The sequence below is a fragment of the Rhea americana genome, unplaced genomic scaffold (assembly GCF_003343005.1).
Source record: "Rhea americana isolate MKP2758 unplaced genomic scaffold, rheAme1 scaffold_102, whole genome shotgun sequence".
NCBI lineage: Eukaryota > Metazoa > Chordata > Aves > Rheiformes > Rheidae > Rhea > Rhea americana.
Window position 1 is genome coordinate 1,615,455 of NW_028185062.1, and position 24,661 is coordinate 1,640,115.

The window sequence follows — 24,661 nt, forward strand, 5'->3', positions numbered from 1 at the left end:
GCGCGGGCGCCCGTTAACGGCCGCTCGGGGCAGGGCCCGGCCGGCGCCGGCGGCCCCTGCGCGGCTCCCCGGGGGCTGCGCGGCGCTGCCCGCTAGCTGCTCTGCTTCCTTCGCAGGTCGCTTCTCGGACTCGTATGCGCTGTCGGAGCTCGGTACGTGGGCGGCCGGGGAGGCTGCGTGTGCGGAGGGGCCGGCGGGGGTGCGCGTGTGTGTGCGTGCGTGCGTGTGCGTGCGTGTGTGTGTGAGGAGAGAGGCCGGGGCTCGGAGCAGAGCGCTGCTGCTCCGCCGCGGGGGCAGCGCGGCTCCCGCCGAGCTGTGCAGCCGCAGGCCTCGCTCCTGTGGGGGGTTGGTGGGGTTGTCCCTGCGCGGGGAAGAAAGCGTGTTCCTTTGCTGCTGCTGTCTCGGTTCTGCTGGCATTTCTTATTCCCCCCGATAGTAATGGCTGGTGCTTGCCGCTGGATTTGCATTGACAGTTTCATAATTCAGCCTTTGCACAGTTCTGTGTGAGGAAATGTTCCTGGAACATGTACTTCTCCCAGAACCTGTTGTTCTCTTCACATTGCTCCCGGTTGTGCTTCCTGCCAGCTAAGGAGCAATCTGCACACCTTGCTCCTCACCTCTTGGCAGAAGGATGTCTGTATCCTGTTTTGATTTCCAGGCATCCCATGATCACTTTGTTCCCATTCTCTTCCTTTTCTAGTGTACTCTGCCTCCAACCTTCTGGTGTTACTAAATGACTGGATCCTCCGAAAGGAGCTACAGCGGACCCTGCCTGTGGTAAGGCTGGAGTGTGTGGGAGGAAGGTTTTGGAATATGTGTTTTTTCCTTGCAGAAGTTATGTTTTCGGGGAGCATCTGTAGAAATTACCAGGGCTTTACTGTGGTGTCTCTTTAGTATCGAGTTTGTAGAGGCCTCAGGCACTCTCTGAATGCATGGTAAACAGCAATCATGTCCCATAGCTCTTGGCTTGAAGGAGTGGCCAGAGTGCTCCCTGGACCATAGAGATCAGGTGCTGACTTGTGCCAGGAGCTCTGCTGCTCTTGTTTTTTGTTGTTTTGCGACTGTGTTTTTTTTCTTTCTGATTCACTTTGTTTTGGGGAAGTTTAGGATGTGATACGCAGATATGACCAAAGGAATATTACTGTTTCCTGAGCTGTGGTTGTGGAGCACTGAAGCTCTGATACAGTCTGGTAGAGTCCATTTGCATCATTCTGCCTAGGATATTGAGTAAAACAGACATTTATATGAGCACCTGATTGCTTCTGTTTTGTAAGAGCCCCAGACTTTCTTTCAACACTTGTTAGACCCTTTGGAGAAAGAGGAGGAGAGTTTTTTGAGGAGGCCTCTCTTGCAGCAAGCCTGCCTGTCCTGTGGGTTTGGGTGTGGTAGGCTTCGTGTCAGCCCAGGTAGGCAACCGGAGCATCAAGTATGTAGCAAACGAAAATGCAGAAGGCTTGCTTCCACGGCTGTTACAGACTGAACATGAGGTGAAATGACTTTCAGTGGGTGTCTTCTTAATTTATGCTTTTCAAGTAATACTGGTTAAATCCTGTGGCTGACAGCATCAGCAAGTTCTCCTCTGGGGAGCATGGGYCCAGCCTGGAAGAGCCTGCTCTCTTGGGGTTGATGCTTGGGATACAGACCTTGTATTTAGCAGGCTGTCACTCTAGCGTGACTGTAAACTCTGGGTCCCTTCCCTGTACTTCAAGAGTACTCCCTCATCACCTCTAACCAGAGAGGAGGATCAGCAGGACAGAAGGTCCAAGAGTTTTGCGTTGGAGTTCAGGCACTGTACCGCAACCCAGGAGACTGTGATGCTGTTTTAGCTCGAGCAATCCAGCAGGCAGCTGTGACATGCTGCATTTYTAGGGTAGCAGTTCTGGATAATGTTGGGATTTCTGGGTCTGCACTGCTTGGAGGTAGTGGGATTGCTTGTAGACTGTGACCCCAGAAGAGGCACCACTTCTGTCTCCCACTCTGTGGTTTCCAAAGCCATCTGGTGTTTAGTTCTGAGAGTCCCACCGAATTGGGCTGGTTTCTACCCCTCTTAACTCAAACAGAACTTGCTTCCTCTCCCCCTTCCTCCCCCTCTGTGTTTTGCAGTCACTGCCCCAGCAGAAGCTGCTGACCTGGCTGAGCGTGCTAGAATGTGTGGAGGTCTTTGCGGAGATGGGGACAGCCAGGGTGTGGGGGGAGATGGGCCGATGGACCATCATTGTCCTCATCCAGCTGGCTAAGTAAGTGCTGCAGACGGAGGGGAAGGGGCTGCATGAGCTTGAAAAAGGGATCTGGAAAGGGCTTGGCAGGATCCCAGGTGAAAGCCCAAGYAGGGCTGAGAAGCCCATCCCTGAGGCTGGGGGAGCTGGAGTCCCGCGGTACGCTGGATACTGTGCCATGRGAGGGGCGTTTGCTCCTCTCACCTTGCCAGTGGTTGCTCTGAGCAGATATGAATGTTTCCCTCCTCTGGGGGAGTCACCTTGTGAGTGCAGCAGGAACAGAGCTCTGTAGCCTGGTACTGAAGGCTTCCCTGCGTGTCTGCCCACAGAGCCATCCTGCGTCTCCTGCTGTTGCTGTGGTACAAAGCTGGCATCCAGACATCTCCTCCCATTGTGCCGTTGARCAGGGAACAGCAGCCTCTCCACCCCCAAGGTGAGCCCGCTGTGCTAGCATTGGCTTGGCGCCCTGTTTATCCTGCTAGGATTTCCTCATCAGAGCGGTGGCTGGGGCAGCACGGGGAGCTGTAAGAGTTCAGTGTGCCAAGCTGAGTTGTGTTGTGTCTGAGCTCCTAGGCCTGGGCAACATYGTAAGGATTTACCTCTGACAGCACTGCTTAACGCTAGCCCCTTCAGGACAACCCAGTTTGCTCTATATCAAGCATTCAGTCCAATCAAGCTTGTCTCTCTCTGAGAAGAGAGAGCTGGAATGAGTGCTGTTGTAGTGGAGGAGGGCTCTAGCTGGTGATGTAGAGAAGGGTGCTGCCAGTTCCAAGGTAAGATGTGATCCTCTGAAGTCTGATCCCTGTGGCTGTTTTCTCCTGCAGACATGGAAGGCAGTTCCTCAGGGAAGGATCAGACCTATGTTGGCAGGCGTTCTAGCCGTGTTGTGCGGTCTCTTCAGAGCAGTAAGTAGCTGTGCCAGTTGAGGCTGTTTTCTTGTCTGAGCTGTTTCTTCTCTATGCCCTTTATATGTGGTCTGGGTGTGGGCAATAAAGAGCAGAACCTGATCAGCSTGTGTGGGAACATATCCAGCCTGTCACTGAGTGCTGCATCGAGGGGGTATCAGTGGATCCATGCACACTGTTCAGCGCTCAGAACTGGCTTGGCCTGTGGCCTGTGCACAAGTCATCAGTGTGGCTATGCTTTGAGGAACATGGATCCTGAGAGCATCTCTCCCTACTCTGTCCCTTCTGGAGGCAGATTCCGAGTGTGTTGGTCAGCTGCAGTAGCTTGGGGAACACAGTTACGAGGAGGTGCATCCACAACCTTGCTGTATCCCCAGCTCTTTGAGCTCTCCTGTTTCACTCCTTCACAGTGCAGAAAGCAGTGGGCTGGTGGTAAGGGGAATGTTGTAGAAAGGTACTATTTGTGTTAATGACCTGATCTGCCTGTTTCAGCCCCGTCCCTCCAGTCCAGGCACTGGGGGTCCCCCCAGCAGAGGGAGGAGACCCAGAACCGAAGAGCAGAGGAGATGAACCAGCCTCCCACCCCTYTGGGCCTCCAAGAAACCATCGCAGAATCTGTCTACATTACCCGCCCTCTGCTCCACTGTATCCTGCCCTGGCTGTGTTAGGGCACGCACTGTTCCCCGCGTGCCAGCAGAGGGTGCTGCGGGCTCAGCCACCGAGCCCAAGTGTACAGGGGTGCAGCACCGTGCTCCTCTCCGCTGTGCAAGCATTAGCGCTGCTCTGCTTATGCAAGAGCTTTGGGACTCCTCCCGCACCCCTTACCTTGGCAGCCAGCATCAGCCACTTAAGGAGTGGGCGCAAGTCCTCCAGCTCCTTCTTGGGAGCCCTGTGGCATTGCCTTGGAGTGTATTCTCTTGGGCTCTGTAGAGTCTGGTGACACCCAGAGGATCACTTGTCCATTTACCTTTTGTTGGGTTTGTTTAGTTCTTTCCGTTCCTTGACTATCTGTTCCTAGTACTGAGTTTAGGAGTTTGGGGCCAGAGATCATGGAAACCCTGGCTCCTCTCAGCAATCCTGGACATCTCAAGGTCAGTCTGAGGTTCTTTTGGGAGTGTTTTGGGGTTGGGRGTGTCTGACTATCGTATTTTCCCCTGCTTCCCCACCCAGGGCAAGCCCTTCTGACAAAATTATGCGCTGAGGCTGGGTCTGTTTTCTAGCTGTTTGATTCGAACATTTAGATATCCTCTGCAGCACTTCTTATGGTTCTCTGCTCTATACTACTCATCTGAAAAAGCTGGAGTAGTCTGCTCAGCATGGAGCTTAGAGTGGAGGGTATTTAGAGGCCTACTTTCCTTTCCCTGTTGGCTGCTGTTGCCATGAGTTAGCTCTCTGCCCTTCTTCCAGTCTGAGCCTGCTGAGTGATCTGAAAGACCTGAACAGGCGAGAACGTGCAGAGCTAAGGCGACGAACCATCCTACTGCTGTACTACCTGCTGAGATCTCCTTTCTATGACCGATATTCAGAGTAAGGGGCCCCTGATGGGCTTTTGCTGAAAAATTCGCTTTACACAGGTGGACTGGGTGGGCAAATTTGAAGATGTCTGGGTGCCTGGGACCAAGTTAATATGAGCAAGGGTGATAGAGCAGGCTTGGGTTAAACTGAAGAYTAAAGACTCATGATCTTGCAGTTTTGAGTGGAGGACAGCCAAAGATGCAAGCAAAACAAATCAGCTTCACAAAAATAAAATGAAGCTGCTTTTGTTAGTGCATTAAATAGCTGGGTCAGGGAATGTCTCACTGGACTCATTCATACTTTCTCCTTTCTTAGGGGCAGGATCCTCTTCCTTCTGCGCTTGCTGGCTGATTATGTGCCTGGACTTGGCTTTGTCACACGTAAGTGGGCCTTCTTGCTGAGAAGAGACCCTCTTTCTCCTGGATAGAAAACAATTGGGGGAGTTGGGCAGAGCTGTTGTCCATCAGTCTCTGACCTGTGAAAGGGACAAGGAGGTCCCTGGATGGTTAGCAGCAGTGTACCTCGTATTAATGCTGTGTTGGCTTAAACTGGAACAGAAAGGGATTAATTGCTTCCCAGCTATTAGGCAACTGCACTCAACCACAGCAGCAGACCTCCAGATACCCTCATAGATTGCAAAGCTCTGTCTCTGCCACTTAGGCTTGATCTCCTGGGCTCACTTTCTCCATCTTGACCAGAGTGCCAGAGCCTTGCCTTATAACCTCTAGTTTTGAACTCCTTTCCTTGATCCTGAATCTGCAGTGCAGGCTCGAAGGATTGACAGTGGCCGAGAGGTATTGGCCTAGGTAGGAGCTGTTTGTAAATCGAAGGGCTGAGCCAAGTCTTTCCCAGATCCCTCACCTGAATGGATCCCCTTGCCATGGACTAGAATTTCACTTCCCCCTCTTAACAGCTGATGTGAAGCCTTTCCTGGAGTGGTTCATGGCAGTGATAAGGCATTAAGGGACTGGCCCTTTCTATGGGGAAGTCACAAAGCTGGCTAGATCAGGAACCCCTTTCTGCTGTTGCTGGTTTCAGAGAGGCTTTGTGTGTGCTATCACAGGCATCTTTGCTATGCTGCAGTTACTTCTGTATCTGCACCTGCTCCTTACTGCTGAGTTGTCTTCCTCTTTCCTGTGCTACAGCTGTGTCCTGTCTCGCTGTATGCATTTTTTTTTCCCTTGCACATCAGAGAACACCCTCTCCACTGGAGCTTAGACAAGGTCAATGCTGAGGAGATGGTGTCTCATGATTACTTTGTGCCCTACATTTTCCTGATCTAATCTCTAGTGGCACATCCTGAAGTTGTCTCCCATCCTGGTGAAAATAGCCATTTTATTCTTGGGTTTTCCTCAGTATAATGGGGGAGTTGGGTTGATGTGCATCATAATGGCAAGAAGGAATCTACCCCATGTAGATACAGCTTAGATTCTTGCCTTTCCACTTGCCCAGTCCCTCTGTTCTCTTGTTTCAGGGCCACTGATGGATTACTTGCCTGCTTGGCAGAAAATCTACTTCTATAATTGGGGCTGATGAGAAGATGACCCTTTTTTGTGAAGATCATGGCTGGACATCTCTAAGGAGAATAAGCAGGCTGGGGAAAGAGTGTTGATCTTGTCTAATTTTCAGTTAAACCATCAATGAGAAGCTCCCATTTTGCAGGGTGGAGAGGGGGAGTGTATGTAATTTTTTAACAGATCTAGCTGTGAATGATGGACACTACATGTGCAGAGAGATCCTGGCCACTTCTTTCCATGGACAGTGCTGTGGCTGCAGTGATGGTGGTGGGACAACCCCCTTTTTTTAAGCACTTGATTTTTCTCCTTTTGTATGGCTGCACTGTAATAAAGCTAGGCAGCACCGTGTTTTTCGGAGAATATTGTCTCCTGCCTCGTTGTGCCTAGGATGGACCTGCAGCCTGCTTGTGTTGGCTGTGCCTGGTCAATCTGCTTGGAGAGGGTTTGTCAAATAAACTGACTGAGCTGAAAGAACTGAGCTGAAAGACCTCACCTTCCTAAGGTCTCTTCTCGTGCCTGCAAGGGATATCCTTGTCTCTTCTGCTACTGGGTGCCAGCAAGTCTCTTGATCAGCAAGAACAGCTTCTGTAATTGTCTACCCTGGGAGCTGCTGTCTGTAATTATATTGTTCCTTAAAGACCTCCCTCTCTGGCCTTGAGGGGCAGGGCCTCACATGTTGCTCAGCTGGTGAGTGTATAGCATCTCCAACTCCTGATGTCTGGTTCAGTCTGCAGTTTCCTGGGGCTCTCCTGTGGGTACATAGTGCCATGGTGCGTAGGATGTTTTGCTTAAGTGTGTGCTAGAAGTGTTTACAGAGTGGCTGCTAGCCAGTGCTCAGGGGTTTGGCCTACAGTAGAGAAGAAGAGAAATGAAGAGCAGATATTGCTGTRCAGCGCTTAATAAAGAGTCCAGCTGAGGTCTAGACAGCTATAGAAGAGATAGACTGTCTGCCCTGCTATTGAGGGACAGCTGAGACATCAGTTTGTCCAGTCTGTTGCTGTGGACGCTCCTGTAGCACTAGTCAGTCCCGCAAGCAGCCTGCCCACCACCAACACTGTTCACACTATTGTGGGGCTAATGAGCTGGAAGCTTGCTGCCAGCCGTGCCTGCTATGTCTGAACACAAGTTGACTTCAAGTGGGTGACAGTAACGCTTCTTTCTGAGCCATCGGTAAGACACTCAGGCTGCAGGGATCACAGCCGCCTTGTCTCAACATCTGAAATAGGCAGGGTACASCTGCCCCTGCCCCAGGGGCCAAGAGACCTCGGCAGCTGTGGGGGGAATCCCAGGGGTTTGGCGTTGCATGGGGTCTGTGATACTTCAACTGGCAGTGATGTCCTGTAACGCAGCAGTTATCCCGGAAGAGTGGCAAGCTGGAGAGTGCTCCATTCCACCCCCAGGCTTTTTAAAAAAGAGGAAGATGCTGAAGGTTGTAAAGCCTGGAAAGTGTGGGTTAATGGGGGGAGAAGAAGCTGCAGAGATAAAGGGGTTTGCTTTCAGAAGGCTTGAGAGGGAGGTGCAGGGTGTTGGTGGGGAGCAGGGAAGTGGCCGTGGTGCTGCCAGGAGACGCACACTGAAGGGATGTGTGCTAGTAGGGGGAGGGCTGTGAGCAGCCAGCATGGTCCATGCAGCTCCATGCCATGCTCGTGCCATGCTGTGCCTCAGGGGAGAGGAGGCTGCAGAGGCCGTGGGCTGAGCTGGCTCCCGAAGCCCGGCTCAGCGAGGAGCAGCCCTCAGAGCTGAAACAGAAGGATGTAGTCGAGCTGTTGCTCGAGGCAGGCAGTGTGTGGAAAGCAGCCAAGGACTGGAAATTTTCTACCAGCGAGGCCAACAGCCGCTTCAGCTGCAAGTCACCTGATGCCTGACACAGCAGACCCGGCTGGCGAATGTCCCTGGTGGACTGGTGCCGCTGCCGGGTGCTATAGGCCCTTCCCACRGCCAAGGAATGGGGGGGGGTCTCCCACCAGCCCCAGGTTTCCTCCTGGGGATGGCTSTGGGCAGCCGTGAGCAGGTGAGGCCCCATGAAGCAGGGCAAGGAGGAGGCAGCCAGCAGACCCGGGCAGAGGCCTGCTTCTTCCCCGCCGCGGCGGGCTGGAGGCGCGGGGAGGTGCCTGCGCTGGCGCGTGTCCCCAGGCCCCCGAGGTGGTGGCTCCCTCTGTGAGGTGGCTGTGGCGAGCGACGGTCGGGGCGGCCCGCGGGCGCCGGGGCCGAGCTCACCCGTTCGCGCACGGGGCCCCGAGGCTGCTGCCGAGCCCCATGGGGCGCTGGCTCCTGCTGCTCGCCGTGCTGCTGGGAGCCGCGCTCCCACGGCCCCTGCGCCAGAGGTGAGGGCGCTTCCGTGGTCCCTGCGCCTCCCTCCGCCTCCTCGCCCTGGCCGTGTCGCCCCCGGGGCTGTCCCTTCGCCTGTCTGTAGCTCACGAGCAGCCTTTCCTCCCCAGCCCCTTGCAGCAAGCTGGGCACCTCCGGGGACCGGCGGGGCCGGAGCGGCGGTGAGGGGCGCTGGGGACGAGCGAGGCGYGGGAGCTAATGGTGGCAGCCTGGCTGTGGGGCACCCCAGGCGAGCACCGGGGGGGCCTCAGCTCACCCCTGCCTCTGGGTTTCCTCTGCAGGGTCGACTACTCGGTCCCTGAGGATTTCTCTGCCCCGCTGGAGCTCCCGCAGCCGCACTTTGGCCTGGTGGATGGTACGGCTCTCTCCTTGCCCCCGGCTGTGTGCTCGGGGCCCCCCGCGGCACGGGGACGGAGCTGGCGGAGCCGGCTCCACGCAGACCTGCCGACCACGGCTTGTTCCTCGGCATCCATTGGCTGACGGAGGGGCCGTGAGAGCAGCCTCTCGTTGTGGTCCGGGACCGGGTCCGTCGCTGGTGCCCAGCGCAGCCAGGAGCGCTGCCCGAGCCCGCTTTCAGCAGAGGCAGCTGGCCSAGCTCTTCTGCAAGTCCCCAGCCGCCGCGTCCCCCCGCACCAGCCTGGCCTGCCAGCAGACCCTGCTGCGGGGGAGGTGACGGAGGAGAGGCAGCTCGGCTGGCCCTCGCTGGCGCCGCGGCAGCCTACCGTCTCCCGGGGGGGACGCGGGCAGGACGAGCCTGGCTGCTCCCTGGGCTGCGAGCTGCAGCCGCCGGGGAGGCAGGGCRATGCCCAGCCGCCGGGCCCAGCGGGGCTCAGCCGGCGCTCCTCTCCCCGCCTCCCCCCTCACCCTGCCGTCTCCCCGCAGATTACGGCATTGAACCGAAGCACCCTCGCTTCAGGACCCRGGCAACGCGCGCGCAGCCGGCCGGCCTGCGCAGTGCTGGCAAAAGCAAGCGCGATGAGCTCGACGTGTCGGAGTACTACTATGATGACCATCTGTGAGCCAGCACGCGCGGGTGCCCCCGCCGCCAGGGCCTGCAGACCCCCGCTCCGCCTGCCCTGTGCTCTGCAACGCCGTGCTGCGCGGCAGCAGGGCGCACGGATAAGCGTGGGCTGAAGGGGCAGGGTATGCTCCTCCGAGCCCCRGCGCAGGCACTGGGGAGGGAGCGATGCAGCGGAAAAAGCAGCCCTCACCTTGAACCGGAGCCAGCAGTGAGCTCGCGGCGGCGAGCACTGCCAGCGTACTGGGCTGTGAGAGTAAAAACACACCCAGCACATCAAGGGAAGTGATTGCKCCCTTTTATATGGCTGTTGTGAGTCTGTGCTTGGACCACGGGGTCCAGTTTGGGACCAGAAAACACTGACTAGCTGGAGCAAGACCAGTGGAGGGTCATGGGGCTCATTAGGGGGATRGAGTACGTGAGGAGAGCTGGGTTTGCTCAGCCTTAAGGAGGGAAGGCGAAGAGGGGATATATTGCTGTCGTCATCTACCTAATAGCAGGTATAGCGAGGACAGAGCCAGCCTCTTCTTGGCAGTGCACAGAGAAAGGGCAAGAGACAAGGACCATATGTTGCAACAGTGGCAGCTCTGGTTAGATATATGGAAAAAAAATATTTGCTATGATCACAGTTAAGCATTGGAACACTGGTCCAGAGAAGATGTTGGCTCCCCAGCCTTGGCAACTTAAAACTTGGCTGAATAAGGGCTTGAGCACCCTGCTATAACTTTGCACTTGGCCCTGCTTTGAGGACCTCCAGAGGTCTCTTCTGACTTAAGTTACGCCACAATTTTATGATGATCTCCTAGATTCAGGGACTGAAGAGGGTCTCTCAGCCCAAACCCAAGAAGTGCCAGAGCCTACTGAGGTCCCGAGAGAGGGAATGAGCCAATCCCACTGCTGTAGGACATAAACAGCACAGCAGCACTGCTCCATGAACCATCATATTTAATAGTTGTTGCCATCACAGCAGATCCAGCTGAAGCACAGAGACCGCTGGCTGCAGAGACCAGGAGAGCCKTTCTGTCTCCCTGGAGATTTGCATGGCTCCCTGCAGGCTTTAGCCCTTCCCTGCTCCACCTCTGGAGAGGCACTCCCTTCCGCACCAGGGGCTCAGGCCCACCTTGGTGGGGTGGCTCAGCCCTGCCCCTGCCTCCACAGCCTGCAGCTGGAGGGGAGAGAGGGAGAAAGGGGCAGAGAATTGATTCCTCTCCCCTTGTTGTAGTTACTGCAGAGAGATCCAAGGGGAAAACGTTCCCTCCTCAGGGCACAGTTACAAGRCGGGAGGTGTGGGGATGGATGCAGAGGCAGGGGTGAGCTGTCTCAGCTCATCCCTTCTCATGTACCCTTCCACAAGAGGAGATACCAGGACTCCCTCTGTCAGCTCTGCCCAGCAGCCTTGTCCCCAGGGCTTGGCTTGGAGGTGATGTCCCATGGGGGAGTGAGCCCACCTCCTAGACAGGAGCCACTAGGTGATTCTTGTTTGCTGTAGCTGCTGTGTCTTCATACTGCCAGAGTCCAACTCTGCCACTGCATTAAAAGTCACTCCAGACGGATGTGACGGGAAGCTGGGCCATGGTCACAAGGGGGAGATGCTGTCACCCCAGCCTGTACCAGGAAAGGGTTTGAGCATGCTGCTGCCCACCCCTCCAGTGCTCACAGGCAGGGTACCCTGTGGGTGCTTCTCCAATAGAATAAACTAAGAATATTTTGTACAATAAACGCAATTTGTCCAGCCCTCCCCCCTCCCGTCCATCCCAGCCCGAGGAAGGGGAGTCATGAAAAGGGGCAGTGCTCTGTGCTTCTGGGGAGCTGTTCCCAGAGCCCACTCCTCTTCCAGTCTCAAAGCAGCTCTTGTCCATGCACGACGGGGAAGGGGCGAGTTTGCAGCCCTGGCTGTACAAGAGGTGCCTGTGCCAGCCCCTACTCCAGGTAGATGTCCTCTGTGGGGCATGTGTACTCCACATACTCCTTGTAGAATTGCTGGAAAGCCCTCCTGTAACACAGCATGAGCAAAGCTGAGCAGCACTCTCCCCTTGGGGCATCAACAGAGCCTATTTCCACTGCTACAGCTTGCCTTCCTGCTCTTGCTCACTACCTAGCTCTGAGTTTGGAGCAGGTAACCCCCTGCTTGAGTCCTCGAACCCTCACACATTAGCATCCAGAGGCATCACTGGAGCAAAAGGATCTCCATTCCTGCTCTGATCCTCTGCACAGCGCATCTTTTGCAACCATCTGCCAGCAAATCTTTGCACTGGGACTTGTTCCAGTGCTGTCAGGAATATCCTGCCTGTAGCCCTGTCAGCCTCGCTTCAGGGAAGTGGTGCCAGCTTGGAGCGAGGTTAGAGCCCCACACATATGGGGAGATGGCCGAACCCAGCCTAGGACCCTAATTCAGGGACCTTTGGGAGGAATCCTCCTGCCCTTCAGAAGAGAGCACCTTCCCCCCAGCCAGCCAAGACTCACCCTACAGACTCTGCGAGGGGCTTTGTGGACTCCTCCGAGACAAAGACGTGGCAGGCAAATCTGTGGTCAGCAGGGTGCTTGGTAATGAACCCAAAATACCTGAGAGAGGAGAGAAAAGGTGAGACTGGACTGGCAGATGGGCAGGCACAGGCACTGCAGTACCTACCCTGGCCACTTGTGCAACTCAGCAGCTGAGGAATTTGGGACCTGCATCCCCCCCTTCCCCCAGATCCAGTGGCCATCAGCTCCTGGGGCTGGGAAGGAGCCCCCTCCACAGGCTGCTCCTTGCAAGAAGGTGATGCACAGGGTTTACAGAGGAAGAGAGAGCTCTCACGAAAGGTGCTGGAAAGCCTTCCTTTCCCTTCCCTTCCTCTTGCAGGGCAATGCAAAGCCTCCATGCTGAGAAGCTGGTGCTGAGAGCAGCCCACACCTCTTTGCTACTCACTTGTTGTTCTTTGGATGGTATCCACAAAAGGAAATGTTCTTCAGCTGGAAAAAATGGCTACATTTGTTTACCTGGGGGAAAAGAAAAGAGACTGTCAAAGCTACCCTGCCCACAGCTGCCCCACCACACCTGCGGGGTAACCAGTGTGAACCCTGAAAAATACGTACTCAGGTCTAGCAGCAAAACGAATCAAGGCCTGTTGCTGAGCTGCTGCCCACCTCTGTGCCATCTGGCACCAATGCTTCTGCCCCATGGAGGCCTAAACTAAAGGGATGGCTAGTGAGGCACAACTCACACTGATCACCGACAGGGCTAGAGTGAGGGGCTCTGCTGAGAGGACAGGYTCTGCAGAGGGACGGAAGAAGAGGGAGGCGAGAGCACCAAGATAAAAAAAGGGTCACGTTCAGGGACGGCCCCAAGTAGCCGCACACACTGATTTACCAGTCAGCCTCTGCTGCCTCCCATCCCCACTGCCTCTACCTCCAGCAGCTCCTATAGTATTCCCTGGAGGCCATGTGTCAGGCTGTACCCAGCTTAGAGGCAGTGCTGTTTGCCTAGTGCACACAATCCTTTTTGCTTGCTAAAAGATACTCATAAATACCAGTAGGTAAAAGATGAATGGGCAGTTTAGAAGAACTAAGTCATTCAAACCTCCATGTTCAAAGGGTCCCACTCAGAAATGAGAATTTATAAAAAAATGAGGTTTAAAAAGCAATCRAGTTGATGACATCCTCTAAATACAGGCAAGACTCGTAAAAAATTCCAGCCCAGCTCTCTGCCACAGTACCCACGGCCATGAACCATTCCTACATCCCTGTCTTGAGAAGAGGTTTCCAAATGGCTTGCTGTAAAGGCCTCGTTTGCTTCTGCAGAGCATCTTGCTGTGCCTTGGTAGGCTACTTATAGAGAACACTAATCAGCAGCCTACAGTATCCAGCTAAAGAGATTACAGGGCAGATCTGGAGGACACCACTGAAAATAGCAGCAGAAAGGTTTAGGAGCAGCTCACAGATTATCAGTGCAGCTCAGCTCACAGCATCCCAGTACAGCAACGCATTTGGCAGCTGCATGGGTCTGGGGTGGGCATCAAGCTGTGGTAGGGCCCAAACTTGGGATCCTGCGAGGCATGGGGGACCCTGATGCTGGGCCTACAACCCCTCAGACAGCATTTCTCATCTGAGCAAGGACAATATGGGATTGAAACCTGTGATTTTCATATGTGAACATGTCTGTAGCACAGGGTACAAGAGCCAGCTCAGAAGAGCAACTGGGGAAGGAATATGATGAGCACAAGGAGTGTGGCCCTACCTTGCTGTTTTCCTTGGAGTCATCAGATTTCACAGCAATCTTGACCCCGCGCACGCTAATCTCCAGGACACAGCTGGAGGGTGGGTTAAAGTGCACAGTGAGGCGGCGCGTGGTGGCAATCTGGGGGGAAAGACAGAGAGACAACGCTCTGGCACTTAYAGGCAGCATGCAATTACAGCTCACCCCTCACCCAGAGGCTATGTGCTTGCTCCCCACTTGCCCCTTCATGCTACCAAGAGGAGCGACTGCTCCGGATCCCTGCTAGAGGGCTCGGCCTGTGGTGGGACTCTACCTTCTGCATGGCTGCGCACAGCACGTCGTTGCCTTTGTGATAGGGAACCTGCACCGAGCCAAGGAACTTCACCCGAAACTGGTCCATCCAGTCACTGCTCTTGGCCAGAGCTGGAAGACAGAGCATGTGGCAGGGAGCATGCAGGAACAGACACACACGACACATACCCTGGGCATGTGCCCATCTCTGACGGTCAAGTGTGCGGAGCAAGATACATCTCCCCTTTTGTTTTTCCCCCACCTGGACACATTTCCCTGTACAGACAAGTTTTTTTGCAGCACCAGGTACAAGTGCCCAGTACCACAAGCAGAAGCTGCCCGGATTCCCTTCATTTCCTGCCTGATGCCCAACACAGTCATCCTTCTACCCCCCCAGCTCTCCACCAGCCTCCATTCAGTGGAGAGGAGGTAGACCAGAAWCTGGGGATGTCCACAGGCTGTATGTAGAGAGGACTGGTACCTGTTACATGGTCTGGGTCCTTGGTGACTTCAATAGCATAGTAAGCAGGAAAGATGCCCCGGTCCCCTGTTCGCATGTTGTAGGCCTCATACCAATAATCTTCTGCCTGCACCTCCACCAGCAAAGGATCATCCACCTCCAGTTCCAGCTCATCCGCATGGCGAGGCACAAACCTGGGCAGGGATTTACTAGTGCTTGACCAGCCAGCAGCTCTGGTGGCCTACTCACTCTGATAGTGCTAAGGTGGAGAGTAATGAAAAACTCACAGCCAACAGAGGCAGGCAGTCTCCTTGCAGATGTAACTAGTCAAGGATATCAGACTTCTGAATAATGTATCTGAACAGGTCTAGGGTCCAAAGGCAGCACCCTGGCACCTACTATGAGGGAATCCCCTACCACATCACCCTCATTATCCCTCACAGATGTCCTGGGTCCCTTTGGAGGTCTCTCACTCCTGCTGCAGCCTGAGTGGACATTGCTTAGCCAGTGCCTGGCTTCTGCTGGGAAGGATACCAACTAGGGACAGTGATTTGGTCTCCAGCCTTCTTATACTAGGAAGCACTGCAGTGGAAGCAGAGGCTTAGATTGGCGMCGGTCTCCCTTTAGAAGGGCGGCTAGCCCCACCGTAGTGGGAGGAGAGTACTGGGCTTTCTAAGCAATTGTCCTGGGACAGTGCTTGTGTCTGCACTCACCTAAAGACAGCGCGGTGAGTCTGTTCCTGCTCTTCCCCATTGATCATGCAGGAGAACAACCCAAAGGACTCAGCACCTGGGAATGAATGCAAAGGGGAGCATTACAGCTTTGAGGGGTCAGGACCTGCTCTCAACTCATTTCTATGCCTAGGTGCCTTGGGGTGCTCACTGGAGCCTCCCCAGCAGGCTGTACTGCACTTTCAGACAGCATACTAGCTTTGCTCTGTGCTTTTCCATCTGACACCTCAGCCAAGAGGCAGAGAGCCCGCATGACACACACTCTGCCAGAAAACCCTTTCCTGCTACACTGATAAGAGCCTGCACTGACAGCAACGGAGCTGGAAGGACTCCAGGGAGTCAGGCATGGCTAAGAGTGCAGTGCCAGCTTCCCCGTGGCCAGCACAGCTGCTATGCCCCGATTCCTGGACAAACTCTGTCTCAAGGGCTCATTCCCCCAGCTCTGCTAACGCACTGGGAAAGCACAGTCAATGGAGGTGATACTTTTATGCCAGAGGACCAAGAGTCTATCGTTGCTTTAGTATGAAGTGTCCAAAGAAAAGAAAACCTGAGGGCTTGCTTGTGTGGCTACAGGAAGATTATCCCCAGGCTATCCACATAGGTCATGCAAGGAGAGCATGTCCCAGACACTAGAGCTCAGGCTTCCTTGTAGGCTCAGCCCTATAGGGCTCTGGGTAGGAGCAAGCTGCGGGGAGGCTGGGCAGCTGCCCCATCTCTGCTCCAGCAGCCAAGTTGCTCCCACAGTCCCAGCTAGTCCCTGGCCCGGCTGGAGTTGTGCCAGCAGAGCAGAGCTGGCAGCAGGCAAGTTGCTGCAGTAGGAATCTGGGCAAAGGCAGTGGAGAGTCAGAGCATCTCGGCTGGCAGTGATCCCTGCAAAAAGGGGAGCTTTCAAGCCACCCCTTTGGTGGGCTTTCAAGCCACACATCAGTCACCAGCTGAGGACAYAGTTAGGAGACATCTATAGATGCCCCAGAGCAATTCAGGTAAGGGCTGAAGGTGGGATGGGGGAAGGGCATTTCAGAACAGGGCAAACTGCYGAAGCTCTGCTAGAGGAGAGCCCCAGGAGTTGTCTGGCTGAGACAGCCCCAGCATGCAGTGGTAAGCATGCCCCTGACCCAGATCCCCCAGAGGAGCGTTCTTGGCTGAGATGAAGCCTCGCAGTGGTAAAAGTGAGGAAGGAAGGCATGACAAGAGCTGACATGCTCATACATGACAGAAGCGCCTAGCAGTCCTTGCTGGAAACACGACCTTTTTTTGCCAGCTGTGACAGCCATCAGCAGCAGCGTGACAGGACTGGGCCTCCAGCTTGCTCTGAGGGCAGCCCTGTCTGACACAGCATGGCCCTGCTTTCCCCAGCCCTCAGCCCTTTGGGAACAGGCACAACCAGCTAGTCCTGTGCTCCTCAGGGCAAAGAGGGGCACTCCAGACAGGCTGCTGCATCGCTGCGAGACGACCGAACCTCCTCCTCTGCAGCTGGCACCATGCTGGCTTAGCTCCACGTCACGCTAGGCAAAAAGCGGTTTGAAATGTCTCCAGCTATCCCTGCCGGGAGCTCACAAGGCCTTTGCAGGCCACAGGCGCCTCCCTGGCTGCAAAGGAAGATGTCACAGGCTGCAGCAAGCAAAGTTGGAGCCAGTGCCCACTGGGAGCCTCTCCATCTCACCATGGGGACCTGCCAGCCGCGCTGCATGGTATGAGCAGGGCACGTTAACATTAAGGACAAGCGGGCTGCCTAGGGACGCAGTCACCAACACCCTCCTCCCTCCACTCAGCACTCACTGGAGGAACGTGCCCGGCCGCTCATGAAGACATTGAGGAACTTCTTGGAGAAGTGGATGTCTGCCTCAGGGGTGGAGTCCTCAGAGAGGCAGACTGAGTCGCGTTTCAGTGCATCCTCCTCGTACTCCTCGCCGATGGCTGACTCGTAGGGTGAGGAGACACAGTTGTCATAGACAGTGGCCGAGTCGCTCTCGTCACTGTAGCCAGAGTAGCACTGTTTGAGGCTGACCAGCTCCAGCTGCACATTCTCRTCCACCACCAGCGTGTACTTGACCGAGTCGTAGGAGAGGGCACTGGTGTCCGAACTCACCGATGCCCTCTGAAGGTTGTGCCCTGGCCTGTAGCCACCGTTCCCCCCACCACAGGTGGTCCTGGGCAGGTTTGTCTTGTCAGGGGAGGACATATAGTCCAGCACCTCATCCTCCTCGCTGATGGAGGGGTTGGTTTTCCCTGCAAGAGCTGAATAGCTGGAGGTGTCAACATCAGAGCTGACAGACATGCGGTTCTCGCTGGACTGGGACAGAAATGGCTTTTCGGCCTCCAAGGGGTCCGAGTTCTTCTGCACGGGTGTCAGGTAGATCTCCTCTGTTGCCTCGAGCCTCACATCCGTCTGGTAGCGGATGCGGTCCCGGTGGGCCTCGGGGCCCCTCGTTGTCACCACCACCACGCTGGCKCCGTGAGGCGGGGGCCGGCTGGTCACCTGGTGCTTCTCAGGTGCTCGGGATGAGGCGACGCAGGCCGGTGCCATCTGCGTTGCTGCTGTGCGCCGGCATGGGCTCTCCGTGGATGTGCCGCGGTCTTTGGTGGAGGTTGTGCTGTTTTGGTGATTGACCTCATCACTCAGGCAAACGTGGTCATGGGGAGGGGTCTGCTCACCTGGAGGGGAAGGAGAACAGTGTTGGCACTCGTACTGCACCCCAAGAAAGGGGACGTTCCTGGCTAGAGGAGCTGGTGGGGGATGCACTAGCCAGGCCCCAGGCTCAAGCTGGCACATGTCCCATGTCCATGTGGGCTCTTCTCCCCAGCCCCCTGCTCTGGCACCGCTTGCCACAGGCTCCGGCAGCGGATTTACTCCCAGAGCCATGAAAGGGTGCATGGAGCTGCCCCTGGGCAACGGCCCAAGAACTCACCCGTTTTCAGAGGGGATGACGACCGGGACACTCGCTCTTGCCAACTGTGCTTTTTCCCCAGAGAGTTGTTATTCAGTGTGTCCTGAGAAGAAGAACAAAGCTGCCTTGTAACGGAGCAGTAAACAGCACGTGACACAACAGCACCCGTCCCTCCTCGAGCCCACAGCACCCGGCCCAGCTCTCCCCATGGCAGCTCCCTACTGCCGCTGCACATCAGGGGACGTGGGTGCACTGGGACCACCTGCCAGCCCCGCTACCTCRCCACGCTACCACTACTGCGGGGAGGGTTGGAGTGGTGGCAGGGGAAGCATGGGCAATGGCCAGCCAGAAGAGAGCCTGGCCTCAGTTTCTGCACTTATCAGCCCTGCAGGAGCCCACACATACCTTCTCACTGCTGGATGGTATCAACCAAAACCAAGACCCAAGGCTGCCTGAAGCCTGTCCTGGGCACACTCTCACTTTCCCACTTGCTTGCAATCCCTCCCTGCTCTCATCAACCCACCAGGCAACGAACACTTGAGCAGGGACTTGCTGTGGGTGATGCAACACYTCTTTGGCTGCTCGGCACTGGAGGACGGGTCATGCGTTTGGCAGAGATGATCTCTCTGAGATGCTCTTGACGTGKTGCACAGCAGCTGGAGCTGGCACGGTGGCTAGGTACAGCCTGGGGCCGCTGGGAGCACCTCGACCGTCTGCGCCCACCAACCGCTCCTCTGCTGCATCCGTGACAGCCCCCAGTCACAGCCCCTGCTATATGGGCACACTTCGTCCCCATCCTTCTGGCCTTGGCTACGTTAAAACTACGCAACCTTATCAAATGCAGGAAGTACTGAGAGTCAGAGGATGTGCTGTTGGGCAGCCGGGGGCCAGCTGCTGCACAGACTGAGCATCTAACTGCAGGTACTAGAGTGATCTATACTCTGGGTAYATATACTTGCATATATACATAAACGGTCCACTAAGAGACTTCAGTCCTGTTGAGCAGAAGAGGAGGAACAGAGTCAGGTCACTTGTGCCGTTGATGTTCACGTGAGCGCTGCATGTGCGTGTGGGGGGGCTGGCAAAGGCACCCAAAGGTGCTCCCGATCTGCGYGGCTGGTGCGTGCCTGTGCCTCTGTGTGCACGTACGTGCGTGCGTGCACRCTGGGCATACGTGCTCAGTCTCGCRGACACACCTGGAGACAGGGAACCYCAGCGGCCTCGCGTCTGTGGCGGTGGGACAGGGCACCTCCCTGGGCCCCAMGCCCACCGGAACGGACTCCCTCCAGTGAGGCTCTCCCCACAGCCTGCTCTGGAGCATGTAGCTCCTGCTGCTCACCCTGGCCCCATTTCTCATCCTGTCCTCCACACCCCGACACCAAATTCCTCTCTGGGTTCCCATTCCCCAAGCTCCTTCCTGCTGGAGCATTGGGTATTTTTCCCTGAGCCATAGCAGTGGCATTTTCCACGCTATTAGTTTTCGCTCGCCTACTAAGCCCCACTGGGACTCCAGATTTTCTCCTGGCCTCATCACAGACTGCAGCTATTCAGGAGCTGCCCTGTTCTTGCCGTGCTTCCCCACGGGCATGAAGCAAGCCCTTGCCCTGTGCGTCGTCCACTGAGTCGCACATTGCTGCACAGCACGGCTGCCAGCTCCCTGCCTCTATGCAGCATGGAGGAGAGAGACCCCCTCCAAGGGGCTTTGGCGAGCTCCCAGCAGAGCCTCCAGAGCCCCTCCTGTGCCAGTGCAGACAACAGCATGTCCCCGCTTGCCTTCCCCGGGGATGCGATGGGCCGGGATGCAGGCCAGGCGAGCCGCCGCAGCGACGGCCTCTGCGTGCGAAGCAGCTCCTGCGGTGCCACGAGCCAGCCAGACCACACGGATGCCAGCCAGGCCGGGGTGGCAGGCAGCAAGAGCCCACACATCCTGCAGGGCCAGGGCGCTTTGGGGTCCGTAATGCCCCGCTGGCACGGAGAGGYGTTCATGTGGTCTCCGAAGAAGCAGCTAGCTGGTCCCAGCAGCGATTTCCTTCCTTCCAGATGCCTCCTGCCCCAGCCAGCTCTGCCCCACGCAGCCAGCCCTGCCAGCTGCCAGCCTGCTGCATGCACCCGGCTTCTCCATCCTGGCGCTCTCCTGCCACAGTGCTGAGCCCGTGCCAGGTCCTGGGCCCTGCCTGGGCTCCCTGCACGCACCGCCGCCCCCTCCTCGGCCAGCCGGCCTCTCCGACATCGGGGCCTGCCTCTGTGCCAGCGCCCCGCACAGCACCGCTCCGGGCCTGCTGCCACCCCCGGAGACAGGTTCGGACCGACTGCCGGCGGGTGTCCGGCCGTGCCCCCCCCCAAGCTGGACGCGGCTCCCGCGTGCCGCCCGCTCCCTGGGGCCCCCGCGCAGGGTGGCACCAGGCTGCCGGCTGCGCCCTTGTGCATTATGCTTCGTGCCTGCGTGCCGGCTCCCGCCGCCCGCCCACGCCGCTGCCTTTGTCCCCGGTGCCAGCTGCCCCTCGGGGCACCGGCCTTGGCCCCTCGCCCTTCTTCTCTTCCCACCCGCCGCCTCGGGTGGAGAGCTGGCACCAGCTGCCGGCTCCGTGCTAGCGACACCCAGCTCCGGCTGCTCCCCATCTGTCACCCACAGGGACACCTGCCGCTCGCTTCTTTCTCCTCGGCTGAACGTCACCACGACGAAAATCCTCCCACTTGGCAAGCGAAGCCGCTGCTGCATGCAGGAAGACGACAAAAATAGCCCTGCATGTAGCGCGCACCTTGCACGGGCGTGCAAAGTTTGCGGAGAGATGGGGCAAAGGGATGGATCCCTGCCACCGCTCAGACGGTCAGCGCGCGGGGCGCCGGAGCGCCGCCCGTCCGGGGACGCCGGCAAGGCCCCGCGGCCGCGGAGGGCAGGCCGCCCCGGGGACGGCCCGCGCGAAGCCTGAGCGCGAGCCTCCCGGCGGATGCCGCTCGTCCTCCCCACCGCCGCTTTGGGCGTTGCCATGCCGCCTCTCACATTTTGCACGGGGCGCTGAGGCTCGCGCTGCTTCTGCAAGGCGCCGCTGCCCGGGAGCAGGGCCTGCCGGCTCCCCGCCGCCGAGCGCCGCGCCGGGCCCCGTGTGCCGCAGTCGGCCGCCTCCGCGCGCCCACGCTGGCCCAGCAGCCTTGGCCCCGGCCTGCGTGGCAGCCCCGCGGGTTTGCTCCGAGCACGAGCCGGGGGGAGCGGGCTCGACCCTGGCCGGGGGAGAGCAGGGAGGGGGCGCCCGGCCTCGCCGCGCCCCTGCCCGCCGCGCACACGCGCCCGCTTCTCCGGGCACGGCACCCACGCCGCTCCGGTCATCCGCCAGCTGAGCCCTGTCCTCCGCCCGCCCCCGGCGGACGGGTTAACCCCCTCCTGCGCCAGCGCCCGCACCAGTCCCCGGCGCCAGCCCCCGGCGCCAGCCCCGCCGCTCCCCGGCCGGCCTCACCTGGCTCCGAGGCACCTGCGGGAAGAGGTTGAGCGTTGTGGGTCGCTTGGGCCTGTAGGCGTCCGTGGTCCCAGGCGGGGGGTCCTTTTTGAGCGGCTCGGGCGCTGTCTCCTCCTCGGCCGGGGTGTCGCCGGCGGCATCGATCAGGTCGAGCTGGAGCATCTCCGCCTGCAGCCGGCTGGCCTCCCCGCCGCCCGCTGCGCGGACAGCGTGGGCCTGCAGGCTCACATGGCTCTGCCGGGATTAACAGACACAGTCATGAGGCTGGGTGGGAAGGTCGGAGCCGCGCGCGCCGGGAGGAGGGAGCGGGAGCCGGAGCTGGTGCAGCCGCAGATCCGCACCCGGCTGCCTCTTCCTTTTAAAGGGGCAGGAATATCACCGCGAGCTCTGGAAAAGCGCCTCCGAGCCGAGCCCCCTCCCCGGCACCGGCCCCGCCGCCCCGAGACGCGGCGGCACCCTCGGCACTCTGTCGCGCTGCTCAGCGGCCGCAGCCGCGACGGCAGCCGCGGGGCTCTCGTCCGGCTCCGGAGGGCGGCAGGCAGCCAAGCGGGGCGCCGGCTCCGCGCCCGCCCAGCCCGGCCTCAGAGAGCCGGCCCCCATTCACAGCACCCCGCTCCCGGTTTAAAACCCCGCGGGGCGGCGGGGCTGCAGGCCCGTCTGCCACCCCACCCCGGCGGAGCGGTGGGATCTCGCTGCYGAGCTCGGCTGAGTCTGCAGCGCTGTGCCAGAAACGAACCAGAATATCGGTATTACCTCATTCAGGGCAGGGTTTACATCTGCGATGCAGACACATGCAATCTCTCTGTTTGCTCCAAAATAAACACATGCATACACCATTTCTTTCTTCCAATGCAGCTCAAACCCTTTCTTTGTTCCTGTCTCAGCTACATAGACTCCTACAACCGTGGAGTAATTCAGGTTGGAGGTTTAGTCCAGGCCTTGCTCAGAGCCCAGCTGACTTCAAAGCCACAGCAGGTAGCTTGGGCCTTGCAGATCACGTCTGAATAACTCCAGGAGCAGAACCCTCTGCCTCTTTGGGCACCTGTGCCRGTGCTACGCTGCTTTCCTCCTGCCTTCTTCTCTGTATACGGGTTGAACTTTCCCTCGTGGAGACTTGTGCCTGCTGCCCCTCACCCTTCCCCTGCCCACCCTGGGAGTGCTCCGTCAGGCTCTGTCTTCTCTGTGGTGCCCATTAGGTGGCTGGGGACAGCAGTGAGATCCCTCTCGGCCTCCTCCTCTTGAACAAGTCATTTCTTGTCCATCCCACGTGCCAGCYCCCGGCACATGGGGTCCTAATAGCTCTCCTGCACAGCCTGACGAGTGCTGCTTAGGGCAGCACACAGGTCCCTCGGGCTGCAGGCTGCCTTCTTGCCACGGCACAGAGATGCATTTGTTCTCCAACACCACAGAGTGCACTCCAAATTCACGTAGGACCCTAAGTCCTCCTCGCAGAGCTGCTCCCCAGAGGGTTGTACCCAGCTGCCTGGCTGCATGTGGACATCCCTTCCCAGGCACAGGACTTTGCACTTATCCTTGTTGAACTCCATGCAATTCCTGTYAGCTTCCAGCCTGCCACCATCCCTCTGAACAGCAGTGCTGCCTTTCAGCTCCCCCCAGTTTGGGGTCACCCATGACCTTACTGAGGGCTTCCCAAATAGCCGTTGTAATCATGAGAGATTCATAGGTTGCTGTGGCCAGCAATAAAGGCTGTGACTTGGCATTAGCTTGTTGAACTCTGCGCTGTCAGCTGTTTGTGGTGACTGTAAAGCCTTGTGAGCTGGCAGAGGTGGAGAAGAGCTTTTGCAGCTGATGCTGTCTGTGTCTCCAGCCTCACGGAGGATGCCTCTTGAGCCACGGGAGAAGAAACAGCCACCACAACCTCTCAGTGGCAGGTCTCAGRGCCCACACCAACAGCTCTCACTGCTACCAGCGCCTACAAAGCCAGGCTGGTGGCAGGGCTCTGCGTAACATGGACATGGTGTGGATGCCCTCCCAGGGACCACCGTGCCCTAGTGTCCCTGCTGAGCATCTGGCAGGTACTAGGCAAGCACCTGGAGGAACATTACCCAGCTCAACACTGAAAATCAGCCCAAATGCAAAAATCCAAGTTTGGACGCACCTGCACCCTGTGAAGGGCTGGATGCACCTGCACCCCTTTGAGGGGCTGTTTGTCTCCTCTGCTCTCTTACAGTCACGATATCACCACTGTCTGAGCTCTCACAAGGCTTTAAATGTTTAATGGCTTTGCTTTTAAACTCAGTCTTTATACAAAAAAGAACAGGTATTGTGGCAGATCACATCAATTACTTGTAGCAAATCACATACTGATTTTAACAAGGAAACTGAAGCACAGGAAAAGAACTGGGGGAAAAAATTTAACTGAATAAATCATATCTAACCAAGGTGGGCGTACTCAAGTCAGCTGACTTGATAACATTCAAAATAGTCTACTAATGATGCTGCTGGAGTAATCCTGTAGCCATAGCAAGTATCTCTGAAAGCTCACAGAGGAGGGAAAGTCACAGAAGGATGCAGCAGAGCAAAACAGTATCTATTTTTATAAAAGTACTCTCTGGGAGTGAGGCACCATTCAAAATTCCAGAGTTAAGAGGAAACTACAACCACCATAGGTACTTATCAGTTGCTGATAGGACACCAAAGTGGTTTTGAAATCAAGCAGCAATCGTTCACCTTACCATCTCAGGGGGACCTGCAGTGATTTGCAAAGAGAGGAAGGGGCTGGACCTTGGAAAGCCTTTCTAACCAGCAGAATACTTCACCACCACTCCACCAGAACAGGCACCTAGGGAGGCCTTTAAGAACAAGTTATGTGGATATCTAACCTAAGGACAGCCTGAGTACACTCAGTCTTGTCTCAGTACAGATGGGGTGAAGAGAGGACTTCCCAAAGTCCCTTCAGCCTGTGGGAGGGCACAGGCAGGATTAGCGCATGTGGGGGAGCAGCACCAGTGCCCCGATCCTGCTGTGGGACTTGCAGAGGATGCTCGTCTGGATCCTATCGCAAGTCGTCGGGAGGCTCACACCTCTGCTATGGAGCTGTCTCTGGGCCAGCCATGAAGCTGTTGTGCTCCTGTTGTGGCCACCTCCCACCCCACAGTGCCACCCCTCATGACAAAGAAAAAAA

General features: G+C 57.1%; 3 protein-coding genes across 5 annotated transcripts in view; 2 read left to right on the forward strand and 1 right to left on the reverse strand.

Annotated features, from left to right (window-relative positions):
* Window positions 1-6,513, forward strand: part of PEX16 (peroxisomal biogenesis factor 16) — a 14,994-nt gene extending 8,481 nt beyond the window's left edge. The window contains exons 3-12 of the mRNA XM_085305453.1: window positions 34-152; window positions 701-777; window positions 2,104-2,237; window positions 2,546-2,649; window positions 3,041-3,121; window positions 3,614-3,766; window positions 4,140-4,212; window positions 4,529-4,648; window positions 4,952-5,016; window positions 6,111-6,513. Coding sequence (XP_085161579.1) covers window positions 34-152; window positions 701-777; window positions 2,104-2,237; window positions 2,546-2,649; window positions 3,041-3,121; window positions 3,614-3,766; window positions 4,140-4,212; window positions 4,529-4,648; window positions 4,952-5,016; window positions 6,111-6,169 — 985 coding nt within the window. The 3' untranslated portion in view covers window positions 6,170-6,513. The remainder of the gene's footprint in view (window positions 1-33; window positions 153-700; window positions 778-2,103; window positions 2,238-2,545; window positions 2,650-3,040; window positions 3,122-3,613; window positions 3,767-4,139; window positions 4,213-4,528; window positions 4,649-4,951; window positions 5,017-6,110) is intronic.
* A 1,896-nt stretch (window positions 6,514-8,409) lies between these two features.
* FREY1 (Frey regulator of sperm-oocyte fusion 1) lies at window positions 8,410-9,500 on the forward strand. Its single transcript, XM_085305376.1, has 3 exons — window positions 8,410-8,477; window positions 8,763-8,836; window positions 9,364-9,500. Exons 1-3 carry the CDS (start codon window positions 8,410-8,412, stop codon window positions 9,498-9,500), a joined length of 279 nt encoding a protein of 92 aa, XP_085161502.1.
* Window positions 9,501-10,427: 927 nt separating this feature from the next.
* Window positions 10,428-24,661, reverse strand: part of MAPK8IP1 (mitogen-activated protein kinase 8 interacting protein 1) — a 26,788-nt gene continuing 12,554 nt past the window's right edge. For all 3 annotated transcript variants that reach the window (XM_085306434.1, XM_085306428.1, XM_085306421.1), the window contains 10 exons: window positions 21,517-21,750; window positions 18,086-18,167; window positions 16,956-17,831; window positions 15,159-15,234; window positions 14,467-14,639; window positions 14,008-14,117; window positions 13,716-13,835; window positions 12,408-12,478; window positions 11,963-12,061; window positions 10,428-11,492 (listed from right to left, as the gene is read on the reverse strand). In XM_085306434.1, coding sequence (XP_085162560.1) covers window positions 11,420-11,492; window positions 11,963-12,061; window positions 12,408-12,478; window positions 13,716-13,835; window positions 14,008-14,117; window positions 14,467-14,639; window positions 15,159-15,234; window positions 16,956-17,831; window positions 18,086-18,167; window positions 21,517-21,750 — 1,914 coding nt within the window. In that variant the 3' untranslated portion in view covers window positions 10,428-11,419. The remainder of the gene's footprint in view (window positions 11,493-11,962; window positions 12,062-12,407; window positions 12,479-13,715; window positions 13,836-14,007; window positions 14,118-14,466; window positions 14,640-15,158; window positions 15,235-16,955; window positions 17,832-18,085; window positions 18,168-21,516; window positions 21,751-24,661) is intronic.